Raw genomic sequence first — 13770 nt, 5'->3', positions numbered from 1 at the left:
GATGTGTACCAAACTCACTAAAAGTGGCAGTAATAAAGCCTCTCTTGAAAAAGCCAAACCTTGACCCAGAAAATATAAAAAACTATCGGCCTATATCGAATCTTCCATTACTCTCAAAATTTTTAGAAAAGGCTGTTGCGCAGCAACTTACTGCCTTCCTGAAGACAAACAATGTATACGAAATGCTTCAGTCTGGTTTTAGACCCCATCATAGCACTGAGACGGCACTTGTGAAGGTGGTAAATTACATTTTAATGGCATCGGACCGAGGCTCTGCATCTGTCCTCGTGCTCCTAGACCTTAGTGCTGCTTTTGATACCATCGATCACCACATTCTTTTGGAGAGATTGGAAACCCAAATTGGTCTACACGGACAAGTTCTGGCCTGGTTTAGATCTTATCTGTCGGAAAGATATCAGTTTGTCTCTGTGAATGGTTTGTCCTCTGACAAATCAACTGTAAATTTCGGTGTTCCTCAAGGTTCCGTTTTAGGACCACTATTGTTTTCACTATATATTTTACCTCTTGGGGATGTTATTCGAAAACATAATGTTAACTTTCACTGCTATGCGGATGACACACAGCTGTACATTTCAATGAAACATGGTGAAGCCCCAAAATTGCCCTTGCTAGAAGCATGTGTTTCAGACATAAGGAAGTGGATGGCTGCAGACTTTCTACTTTTAAACTCGGACAAAACAGAGATGCTTGTTCTAGGTCCCAAGAAACAAAGAGATCTTCTGTTGAATCTGACAATTAATCTTAATGGTTGTACAGTCGTCTCAAATAAAACTGTGAAGGACCTCGGCGTTACTCTGGACCCTGATCTCTCTTTTGAAGAACATATCAAGACCATTTCAAGGACAGCTTTTTTCCATCTACGTAACATTGCAAAAATCAGAAACTTTCTGTCCAAAAATGATGCAGAAAAATTAATCCATGCTTTTGTCACTTCTAGGTTAGACTACTGCAATGCTCTACTTTCCGGCTACCCGGATAAAGCACTAAATAAACTTCAGTTGGTGCTAAATACGGCTGCTAGAATCCTGACTAGAACCAAAAAATTTATCATATTACTCCAGTGCTAGCCTCTACACTGGCTTCCTGTCAAAGCAAGGGCTGATTTCAAGGTTTTACTGCTAACCTACAAAGCATTACATAGGCTTGCTCCTACCTATCTCTCTGATTTGGTCCTGCCGTACATACCTACACGTACGCTACGGTCACAAGACGCAGGCCTCCTAATTGTCCCTAGAATTTCTAAGCAAACAGCTGGAGGCAGGGCTTTCTCCTATAGAGCTCCATTTTTATGGAACGGTCTGCCTACCCATGTCAGAGACGCAAACTCGGTCTCAACCTTTAAGTCCTTACTGAAGACTCATCTCTTCAGTGGGTCAAATGATTGAGTGTAGTCTGGCCCAGGAGTGGGAAGGTGAACGGAAAGGCTCTGGAGCAACGAACTGCCCTTGCTGTCTCTGCCTGGCCGGTTCCCCTCTTTCCACTGGGATTCTCTGCCTCTAACCCTATTACAGGGGCTGAGTCACTGGCTTACTGGGGCTCTCTCAAGCCGTCCCTGGAAGGGGTGCGTCACCTGAGTGGGTTGATTCACTGATGTGGTCATCCTGTCTGGGTTGGCACCCCCCCTTGGGTTGTGCCATGGCGGAGATCTTTGTGGGCTATACTCAGCCTTGTCTCAGGATGGTAAGTTGGTGGTTGAAGATATCCCTCTAGTGGTGTGGGGGCTGTGCTTTGGCAAAGTGGGTGGGGTTATATCCTTCGTGTTTGGCCCAGTCAGGGGGTGTCCTAGGATGGGGCCACAGTGTCTCCTGACCCCTCCTGTCTCAGCCTCCAGTATTTATGCTGCAGTAGTTTATGTGTCGGGGGGCTAGGGTCAGTTTGTTATATCTGGAGTACTTCTCCTGTCCTATTCGGTGTCCTGTGTGAATTTAAGTATGCTTTCTCTAATTCTCTCCTTCTCTCTTTCTTTCTCTCTCTCGGAGGACCTGAGCCCTAGGACCATGCCCCAGGACTACCTGACATGATGACTCCTTGCTGTCCCCAGTCCACCTGGCCGTGCTGCTGCTCCAGTTTCAACTGTTCTGCCTTATTATTATTCGACCATGCTGGTCATTTATGAACATTTGAACATCTTGGCCATGTTCTGTTATAATCTCCACCCGGCACAGCCAGAAGAGGACTGGCCACCCCACATAGCCTGGTTCCTCTCTAGGTTTCTTCCTAGGTTTTGGCCTTTCTAGGGAGTTTTTCCTAGCCACCGTGCTTCTACACCTGCATTGCTTGCTGTTTGGGGTTTTAGGCTGGGTTTCTGTACAGCACTTTGAGATATCAGCTGATGTACGAAGGGCTATATAAATAAATTTGATTTGATTTGATTTGTAAATCTAGCTGAGATAATGGCTCTGGACAGAGCTGTCCAGACTAATGATTCTACCTGCTGGATTTGGACCTGCTGCACTGCAGGCCTGGGACCTGTCATTACTCCTGTACACTGTGGAGGAACTGGGGACAGAGAGCGCTCTACTGCAGGCCTGGGACCTGTCATTACACCAGCACACTGTTGGGGGAGTTGGGAAAGAGAGGGCTCTACTTGGGGACAGTGGTGGATCATTAAGTGAAATATTTAATTGAAAAGAGATTTTCTGATTACTAGTACGGGTGTAATATGTCAATTTTAAATGAACTTGCAGGGACATGGGCTACTGAAAGAGGACATCAACGAGGCAAAAATAGTTAGAAAAAATTATTCAAATGTCAAGAAAAAGGATGACTTGAAGAACCTAACAGCTGTCCTTCATCCACAAGCTCGTAGTAAAAAAAATGAATACAAATGTCCGGAAACTCGGGGCAATCCCATCGGAGGCTCAGAATGCAAAGTCAAGATGAGCAAGCACCTGGAAAAGCAATCTTCAGTGAGCACATCTTTACTAAGGAGAGGAGAGAAGGGAGCCAGGGGACTACTGGCTACTAACAGAGTTCCCCAAGACTGAAAGAAAGAGACAGGACTCAAACACACAGTTCATGTGTGGGGAGGGGAAAGGGCTCAGATCCAGTCCAGAGCAAAGGCCACTGTCCCCACTGAGACAAAACATCTTGACCATAGACAGCCCACCACATCCTATTGTGTTATGCTGATATCTAATGGAGATCTGCTGATAAAAACCAGAACGCTGCATTAGGAGAGCTTGCAGGGAGAAAGACACAAACCAGGGAAAAAACAGAGGGAGGAGAGGAGAACGAAGGAGAGTGAGCGAGGAAGAGAGTCAGAGATATAAAAGCGACATGCATCCATCATTTCCGTTTTTGATGGGGAATGATCCTCACCCCAGCAAGGCACTTCTCCAGTGTGTCCAGGATGATGAGCTGAGAGAGATACAGGTTCTTCTCCGCAGCCTCCCCAAATATTCGCTAGGGGAGAGAGAGACATGGTTGAGACATCTCCAACACTGTACCTGGCTCCATAGGCTTCAACTGACATTGTTTGCACATACAGCACACACACTCACCATGTTGTTCACATTCTTCAGGATGTTCGTGAGGCCACTGATGACCAGTGAGAACTTGTACTTGGAGATGTGTATCAGACAGTCCTTGTTGTGCTCTGTGCTGACTTTGGTGTGAGTGTTCTGTTGGCCCACTTTGACTGGAAGCTATAGAGGGGAAAAAGGGAGAGTAAGGCTGTTGGTGTTGTTACATGAATCGAAGTTGGTAACTTTGCTTCGTGTCCAATACAAATAACCCTAACATACTGTCAAGAGCATCGAGTACAGGAATAGCCTTCTGTATACATTCCCTGTCAATAAGTCCATCACTATGTTTTCAAGGAGATAGCCTATTCTAGGTTTGCATGACTGAATAACAATACATTTGGTTAGCAGCGCTCCTTGAGCAGTGATCTCAGTCTCTTTCTCTAGAGACCAACATGTCTGCCTCTAGTGAAGCCTCCTCTGCATCCTGAGCAGGGGATGTACTGTATAGTAGGCTACACTACATTCAGTGGATGTGTCTGAGAGAGCCTGGCTGGCTGGGCTCTCCTCTGCCTCCGACTCCAGCTCAGACAGGATGACAGTGCATCAGCTGGTCTGAGGCCCCAGGCTGACCCAGCCTTGCCTAGGCTCCGCTCCATCTAGCCTAATAACAGCAAATCACAGCTCCATGTGACACCCAAACACCATTAAAAAACACAAACACTCAAAGCAACCCGACTCTCCCACTTCTTGGAAGAATTTTCCCATTTGGTGAGGGACAGCAGTACAGAGTCATGGGCTATTATAGAGCTAGCAGGACAAGACGCTCCCTTCCCTCATCAGACCGGACAGCAGAAGAGACTTATGGGATAGAGAGGAGTGTAGAGCACTGGGGAAGCCTGGAGGGTGGCCCCTCCCTGATTATATAGTCCTACACACACAGGGGGTGGATGTGCTGAGCTGGGCTCACAGACACACGCTATGGACTATACTCCATGCATTACGTTCCGTCTCTACCTTTTGGGCTACAGTTGTACGCACGTGCGCATGCACGACCAGACACACACACAGACACACAAGTTTACAAGTAGGACAACTAATACAAACAAATGTACTTAGGTCTGCAAAGTGCAGAGGAAGTCCAACTTGACAGTTTTGTATAGCCTATGGCTTTTTATAAGCTAAACATATAAAGATTTGGCGATCTTTGAGGTTGACACACTCTCAGTCCCAACCATCCGACAGGTCCTGAAGAGGTTCCTCCCCCTACAGCAAGAGGATGACCTAACACCCTGACCCCCAGCACAGGCCAGGGAGGGGCTGCTCCTCTCCTGGATTAGAGACATGCGTCTGTGTGAGGGGACGGAAATGAGAGTCCTGAGACTTGAGCATCTTCCCTGCAAACACACACACAGAAACCTGCATGCAGATATGCTGGTTGACATCCATATTCAGACCAGGCAAACAGACACAGGGCCACTTTGTTTCACTGGCACGGTCTTCAATTCCTCTATGTTCAATCCCTTTCCTTAGGAGTGCTTTGGCACTAGCCAACAGGGCACTGCACATAAAGAGGGGAGAGAGGAGTACACTTTTCTTGCTGACGTACCACCAGAAGACACAAACGCCTAAGTAATTCAGTTTTTGCTGAGTGCCAACATAAAAACAGCATTTAGGCGAGCACAGAAAAAAAAATGGAGGTTGGGATTGTTGTGAATCATGGAGATATTTATGAGCTAACATCCAAGATTCCATCTAAAAGAAGCATGGCTCTTCTTCACGTGGCTGAGCTTCTCTCTCAGGGCTTGTAAGCAGCATCAGGGATCAACGTCACATTATCAATGAAAAGGTAAAAGGTTTCACAAGCTCAAGCACAATACATTCAAGCACTAGTTTAAGACACTGTTCGAATAAATGATAGGGTTTAATGTTGTTTACACAAATGGGGGAAATAAATGGAATCCTATTCAATTCCTATTCAAAAACACACTACAATATCCTTGGATGTGGCACGGCGGAAGTAGCCCACCTTTCACTGGATTTTGAAAAGGATAGTCTGAATGAACTCTAGTGAGGGTTAGATTATTTGTAGGGTAATAATCTATAATGCTCTGCTTTGACCTCAATGGGTCAAGCTCGAAGAAAGGTGATATAGCCGAACCTATAATATCAGAGGTTGAGCTGCTAATCTCAAAACTGATTCTGACTAAAAGCAGTCCCAATCCCACCAGAAGCCAACATACACAATCCTTTTTAATGAGTAAGTTTCAGTGGCACTATCAATAGGCTTAACAGTCAAAAGTGGATTTAAATTAGGCCTAATCTCCATGAAAACTTCATCAAAGTGCAATGAGCCACACCCAGCCACTTGGCCTGCCAAGCCAGAACAGTTAGCTAACGGATAAGGGGGCACAACTTCAACTGAATCTCTGCTACAAGGGACAGGCAGTCTGAATAGTCTGAACCCTTGAAGACGGAGAAAGGTTACTGGGGAGCCGGGACATTTGACTATTAATCACTATGCTACCACTGAAACTTTCAAAACTATAATAGCAGATCACAGAAACTAAGCGTTGTGATACAGTCTCAGTAACCTAGACATCTGGCCTGTTGCATACGGTCTAGCCTCCTCATGTTATGTACTATATGAATATGTCCCTGATGTGGTTACCAACACCTTAGATGGAACTGATAAGATGAACCGGGTCCCGCCCCGCCCCCCTCTCCAAATACTACTGCTGCACCATCGAGAGATTGTCCTGACCGGTTGCATCACAGCCTGGTACGGGAATTGCTCCGTCCACAACCGCAAGGCCTTCTAGGTGGTGGTGAATACAGCCCAGTACATCACTGAGACCACACTGCCACCCATCCAGGATATCTACTCAAAACAGTGCCTGAAGAAGGCACACAGCATCAAAGACCCCACACACAAGCTGTTCTCTCACTTACGGTCGGGCAGGCGGTATCGGAGCATGAGGTCTGATACAGTTTCAAATCTACAAGCCATAAGATTAATGAACACATGAACCACCTGCTCTCATTCTCCTCACATCAGCAAACATGCAGTCCCTCACACACACACTGAATCTACAAAACATTAAGAAACCCATCCCCTCTTTTGCCCTCAGAACAGCCTGAATTAGCCAGGGCTGGACTCTACAAGGTGTCAAAAGCATTCCACAGGGATACTATTTGCACCCGGGGGGGCCACAGGACCGAGTTTGGGAAACCTTTTGCTAAATTACTCAAATGTAAAATGTAAGTAGGGCCTAACCCAAGGCTCTCCAACCCTGTTCCTGGAGAGCTACTTTCCTGTAGGTTTTCACTCCAACCCTAATCTAGTGCACCTGATTCTAATAATTAGCTGGTTGTTAAGCTGAGGTTAGAGCTAAAACCGACATGAGAGTAGCTCCCCAGGAATAGGGTTGGTGAGCCCTGGCCTAACCACCTACCCAAAACAAGCCACAGTAGTCTAAACATCCACAATTACTAATCTCCACTGAGCTATTGGGGGAAAATGTTTTTTTTAAAATGGGCTTGCTTAACACTTAAGAGATATTTGATAGAAAATACACGTGTAAACAAATCATGTTAACAGTGTATGGCAATATGCCCACAAGTAATCTTTCCTCTTGCAACAATGAACAGACCCAAAAGTGTATTAATTTGATAGGATTCATTAGCCTTTATTTATTTTTACATATAAAACATGGCATTTCCCATTCCATAGGTTGATCATGTAGGCATAACATCTAGGCCTATACTGCAACATACTACAAACGTTACCGATCATAATCATACAGACTGGGCCTGTAAATTTGATTACATCAATTGTATGAAAAAAGCAACACATGCAAGGGTGACACAATGACATCAGTGCTTTGCATATAAGTAAGCCTACTACAGTACAACCATAGCCCATACTGATACTGCATCAGGTAGGCTAGGGGCAATTCCAAGGTAACAGAATTACATTTGACTCCGCTTTTTCACTTTAAAATGTATGCCAAACAAAAAAAGATTTATTTCAAAGTTTAACAAAACATACAAATCTATGCAAAAGGACTACTTTGAACAATTTAAACTGAAAAATTGTACAAACAAATTAAAGTGGAAGATCTGTGCAGATGCAAATTTTGGTAATGGAATTGTGGTAAAATCTCCCTCAGGTTTTTATGCGACCACGTTTACCAAAAATTCTTAAATGTCTACTCCGAATTAAGATTCAAAGGTGTCTGCAGAAATAATGGGGTGTCAAGCTATGAGATGGCACCTTGAGTTTGGAAATAAATCTGTTTTGGTTATTGAACTAGTCCACATTAAGTGGACCCGGTAACGGTGCAGTGGACCCGGTAACGGTGCAGTAGAGTTCAGTTCAGTAAAGTAGAGTATAGTTCAGCACAGTACAATATACTGTAATACACTTTTCTTTACTGTAATGTGCTATCCAAACTTGTGGAAGATAGGTTCAGATTTGGTGCAGTCCATTATGTCTGTGAACGTTAAAGGAATATAAACTAAATGTCTACTTCATGTTCATCGTCTCCAGCACCACCTCAACACATGGTGCGAAAATGGTGCGTTTCTATGTTTCGTAGTAAAACGATGGAGGAAGATAAGTGTTTCCAATGATATCAGTGAGCATTGTGTGATTTTAAACAATTATGAGTAGGCATTGTTTACTAATTGGTTGCTGATGTCATTGGATGATGTCATCATCCCTTCAACATCAAGGCCAGGGTGGACTGACCAAACTACTTTTCAACGTCGCTGGACGTTCGGTGTCAGTGGGCTCTCAGTGGGTGAGGATGCTGGTTACAGAAAATGAAAAGACAGGGGTCTCATTGTGTAGGTGTCAGTGGGTTCTCAGTGGGTGAGGATGCTGGTTACAGAAAATGAAAAGACAGGGGGCTCATGGTGTAGGTGTCAGTGGGTGAGGATGCTGGTTACAGAAAATGAAAAGACAGGGGTCTCATGGTGTAGGTGTCAGTGGGTTCTCAGTGGGTGAGGATGCTGGTTACAGAAAATGAAAAGACAGGGGTCTCATGGTGTAGGTGTCAGTGGGTGAGGATGCTGGTTACAGAAAATGAAAAGACAGGGGTCTCATGGTGTAGGTGTCAGTGGGTGAGGATGCTGGTTACAGAAAATGAAAAGACAGGGGGCTCATGGTGTAGGTGTCAGTGGGTGAGGATGCTGGTTACAGAAAATGAAAAGACAGGGGTCTCATGGTGTAGGTGTCAGTGGGTGAGGATGCTGGTTACAGAAAATGAAAAGACAGGGGGCTCATGGTGTAGGTGTCAGTGGGTGAGGATGCTGGTTACAGAAAATGAAAAGACAGGGGTCTCATTGTGTAGGTGTCAGTGGGTGAGGATGCTGGTTACAGAAAATGAAAAGACAGGGGGCTCATGGTGTAGGTGTCAGTGGGTGAGGATGCTGGTTACAGAAAATGAAAAGACAGGGGGCTCATGGTGTAGGTGTCAGTGGGCTCTCAGTGGGTGAGGATGCTGGTTACAGAAAATGAAAAGACAGGGGGCTCATGGTGTAGGTGTTAGTAACAGCTGGGAGAGATGACATTAACTGGAGAGACAGACAGACAGAGGGAGGGGTCGTCCAAACTGTTTGAACACTCTTAGTTTGACCAACAGAAAGACAAAGAAAACAGTTATGAGCTCAACATAACAGTATGGCAGTTGAAGGGAGTACAGTAGCAGGTGACCCAACTGTGGGTTGAGACTATTATGACTTCCCATTGTAGCCAATTCGGTTGCAGTAATTCCATTACTGATTTTTTTAAATGTTCTAATAACTTAATTCATAAACAAAATTGATATCAGTAAAAATCAGTATAACTAATTGGTAGGTCTACCATTACTTGTTACTTCTGTGGACTTTCATTATCCTCCCTCCTTATAAGGGAGAGACATTAGAAAATATCATATAGATGTGGGGTTTTGGTAATGGAATTATAAGGCACAGGGCAATATTTATTAAACTTCCAGAAGGTAAACAATTTCTCCAAAGCTATATAAAAGTTAAGTGTTGATATTGGTTGGCAGGGGTCTTTATGTCAACATTGTGTTTTGATGCATTTCTGATGCCTTTTAAGACTTTTTTCTGGTCAATATTTTCTAAGCCTTTAGTAATGCCTAATTATGGAAAATGGTTGATGGTATCTATGCCTTCATTTCCCAAAAATACAAACTCGTAGCTTTCATTTGACACCCAATGTGATATGCTCCTACGAACTTCACATGCTGGTGCTCACGATGGGTCCTTTTCAATGGATGGGTCCTTTTCTATCTCCCATGTTTTCCAATGCAATGAATGGATGGGACCTGATTGTCAATCTGCATAGATAAATCCACACATACTGTAAACAAACTGGACGCAGCTCAAATAATACAGTATATGACTAGCTACACTGAACAAAAATATAAACCTAACATGTGAAGTTTTGGTCCCATGTTTCAAGATCTGGAAAAAAAAAAAAAAAACACAAAAAACAGAAATGTTCCATACACACAAAAAGCGTATTTCTCTCAAATTTTGTCCACAAACGTTCACATCTCTGTTAGTGCGCATTCCTCCAATACCAAGGTAACCCATCCACCTGGCAGGTGTGGCATATCAAGATCATTACACAGGTGCACCTTGTGCTGGGGACAATAAAAGGCCACTTTAAAATATGCTGTATTGTCACACAACACCACTGAGGTCTCAAATTCTGAGGAAGCTCACAATTGACATGCTGACTGCAAGAATGTCCACCAGAGCTGTTACCAGAGAATTTAATGTTCATTTCTCTACCATAAACTGCCTCCAATGTAATTTTAGAGAATTTGGCAGTATGTCCATCCAGCTTCACAACCGCAGACCATATGTAACCACGCCAACCCAGGAAATCCACATCTGGCTTCCTCACCTGTGGGATTGTCTGAGGGGGTTGCTGATGATTATTTGTGTCTGTAATAAAGCCCTTTTGTAGGAAGAAACTAATTCTGATTGGCTGGGCTTAGCTTCCCAGTGGGTGGGCCTGGTTGTCAAGTAGGTGGGCCCACCCATGGCTGCACCCCTGCTTAGTCATGCGAAATCCATAGATTAGGGCCTAATACATTTCTCTCAATTGACTGATATCCTTATACGAACTGAAACTCTGAAAAATTGTTGCGTTTATATTTTTGTTTAGTAATAGTTAGCAGCTAGCTACTGTAGTGGCTATAAAGAAACAGTGCTTTGTAGTCCAAGGTGAGGCTACTAGTTAATGGAAATGACATGAACACACTAATTACTGGACACTTGCTTCGAGTTGACAAACTGGCTAGTGACAAGGCTCGCAGTGGCGAGCTAGGTAGCACAGTGTTATTGGCAGAAGCTGAATGCATTACAGTAATAACCACGCAAGCTAGCAGTTCGCTGCCCAATTCAACATTTACTTAGTTCCTCCTTCTTGACAGTAAGAGGCGTGTTCTGTCGATTCCTTTGTTTATATATTGAGGCTACATCCTCGTGGTGTCATTCAAAGGGATTTTAAATGCTATTTCAAATGTTAGGGACAGAATTGGTCCATGTGTTATTTCGTCCTCTCTGTCGCTGTCACTTGCTCCTGTGTGATGATGCGGCTCTGCAGGAGAACTATAAATTCTAGATCGGCTCAAAACATACCACTCATGACAGTGCAGCTTTCTTTAAATGATCTCGTCGCTAAACCCACGACCTCTATGATGTTACTGGGTAAAAAGCAGAGGCACAATTTCTGATACGATGTGTTATTCTTACCTGCTCGTCGAATCTACTAATTACGGCCTGAACCCATTCCACGGGTTTATGCGCCGCCATGGCCGGCCGGGTGCGAGCCGCGATGGGCCACTTGAATTATCCGTATAAATAATGATTCCTTTGCTATTTTCAACCAGTTAATCCTCAAATTCCGATGTTGATGGGGTTATTTTTTCTTTCTTTTATCAGACACACCACAATATCCCCATGACAGAACCGGAAGTTTGAATCCTCCTTCTCAATGAACAGTCGTCATTAGTTACCACAGCCACAAGGTCATAATTATGGATAAACCCCGCCTATTTCTACAATTTATTTTCTTTAAATCTGTTTTTTTTAACGTAAGCCTAACCTTAACCATACTGATAACCGTATGCTGAACCGTAACCTTACTTTAAGACCAAAAAGCGAATTTTTGTTTTCATTAATTGTTACGATAGAGCCACTTTGACTTTGTGGCTGTGGTAACTAGGGACAACCTCAATGAAGCAGGCACTGATGCTGTTTTGAGGAGCAGCTACTGCGCGTGCGTTGCAAGAATCTTTACAGCGTCCAGTATGAATACAAAAAACGGGACATTGGACCAATGCCGTGTGTTTTCATCAATGACAGGTTTTAGATAACAAACTGGTGAGGTCACACTGCCTTAGGATTTTAGATACAGAAGAAACAGAAACAGAAATATTTTGCAGTTAAAACAAAATGCATAATAACAGTAGCTAAACTCTGTAGCTAACCTTTTTCAGGACCCTGTCTTTCAAAGATAATTTGTAAACATCCAAATAACTAAAGGGTTTAAACACTGTTTCCCATGCTTGTTCAATGAACCATAAACAATTAATGAACATGCACCTGTGGAGCTGTCTAAGACACTAACAGCTTACAGACGGTAGGCAATTAAGGTCACAGTTATATAAACTTAGGACACTGAAGAGGCCTTTTTACTGACTCTGAAAAATACCAAAAGGAAGATGCCCAGGTTCCCTGCTCATCTGCGTGAATATGCCTTAGGCATGCTGCAAGGAGGCATGAGGACTGCAGACGTGGCCAGGGCAATAAATGGCAATGTCTGTACTGTGAGACGCCTAAAACAGAGCTACAGGGAGACAGGACAGACAGCTGATCATCCTCGCAGTGGCAGACTACGTGTAACAACACCTGCACAGGATCGGTACATCCGAACATCACACCTGCGGGACAGGTACAGGATGGCAACAACAACTGCCCGAGTTACACCAGGAACGCACAATCCCTCCATCAGTGCTCCGACTGTCCGCAAAGATTGAGAGAGTCTGTAGGGCTTGTAGGCCTGTTGTAAGGCAGGTCCTCACCAGACATCACCGGCAACAACGTCGCCTATGGGCACAAACCCACCGTCGCTGGACCAGACAGGACTGACAAAAAGTGCTTTTCACTAATGAGTCACAGTTTTGTCTCACCAGGGGTGATGGTCGGATTTGCGTTTATCATCAAATGAATGAACGTTACACCGAGGCCTATACTCTGGAGCGGGATCGATTTGGAGGTGGAGGGTCCGTCATGGTCTGGGGCGGTGTGTCAAAGCATCATCAGACAGCCTGCAGTGACAACAAGCGCAATCTCAACACTGTGCGTTACAGGGAACACATCCTCCTCTCTCACGTGGTATCCTTCCTGCAGGCTCATCCTGACATGACACTCCAGCATGACAATGCCACCAGCCATATTGCTCGTTCTGTGCGTGATTTCCTGCAAGACAGGAATGTCAGTGTTGGCCAGCGAAAGAGCCTGGATCTCAATCTCATTGAGCACATCTGGGACCTTTTGGATCAGGAAGGTGAGGGCTAGGGCCATTCCCCCCCCAGAAATGTCCGGGAACTTGCAGGTGCCTTGGTGGAAGAGTGGGGTAACATCTCACAGCAAGAACTGGCCAACCTGGTTCAGTCCTTGAGGAGATGCACTGCAGTACTTAATGCAGCTGGTGGCCACACCAGATACTGATTGTTACTTTTGACTTAACCCCCCCCCCTTTGTTCAGGGACACATTATTCAATTTCTGTTAGTCACATGTCTGTGGAACCTGTTCAGTTTATGTCTCAGTTGTAGAATCTTGTTATGTTCATACAAATATTGACACATGTTAAGTTTGCTGACAATAAACACAGTTGACAGTGAGAGGACGTTTCTTTTTATACTGAGTTTAGATAAGTTAGCAATCCCTTATAGTGTAGGCCTACATCATCAGTTGAAACTTGTACAATATGATAGGACTCCAGTCCTTCATCTGGCAATACTGCTGGTATTCTAAACTGTTATGTAACAATTTATTATTGTCCTTCCCTTTTCTCTCAGGCAAGAATTCAGTGTTAATAGATAAGAAAGTAAGCCTATATAAACGACTTACCTATAAATGATCTCTTAGCAGATAGTAAAATATTTTTCTGGAGGGCCAAATAAAACCCTGGTGGAACCCTGGTGTATAAGATATCAGTCCTAATGTACTTCAATTTGCTGACAAAACGTGTTG

The 13770-nt window shown here is 44.2% G+C and overlaps 1 protein-coding gene across 5 annotated transcripts in view; it reads right to left on the bottom strand.

Moving 5' to 3' along the window:
* The window catches only part of LOC112257633 (neurofibromin), a 72388-nt gene extending 60876 nt beyond the window's left edge, over positions 1-11512 (bottom strand). For all 5 annotated transcript variants that reach the window (XM_024431356.2, XM_024431358.2, XM_024431359.2 and 2 more), the window contains exons 1-3: positions 11265-11512; positions 3525-3668; positions 3343-3426 (exon numbers count right to left, since the gene is read on the bottom strand). In XM_024431356.2, the coding sequence (XP_024287124.1) occupies positions 3343-3426; positions 3525-3668; positions 11265-11324 (288 nt within the window). In that variant the 5' untranslated portion in view covers positions 11325-11512. The remainder of the gene's footprint in view (positions 1-3342; positions 3427-3524; positions 3669-11264) is intronic.
* Between the last annotated feature and the right edge of the window lie 2258 nt (positions 11513-13770).

The sequence above is a fragment of the Oncorhynchus tshawytscha genome, linkage group LG09 (genome assembly GCF_018296145.1).
Source record: "Oncorhynchus tshawytscha isolate Ot180627B linkage group LG09, Otsh_v2.0, whole genome shotgun sequence".
In the NCBI taxonomy this organism is placed as follows: Eukaryota; Metazoa; Chordata; class Actinopteri; order Salmoniformes; family Salmonidae; genus Oncorhynchus; species Oncorhynchus tshawytscha.
The sequence above is the reverse complement of the archived record's forward strand: the minus strand, read 5'-3'. Positions and strand labels throughout refer to the sequence as shown.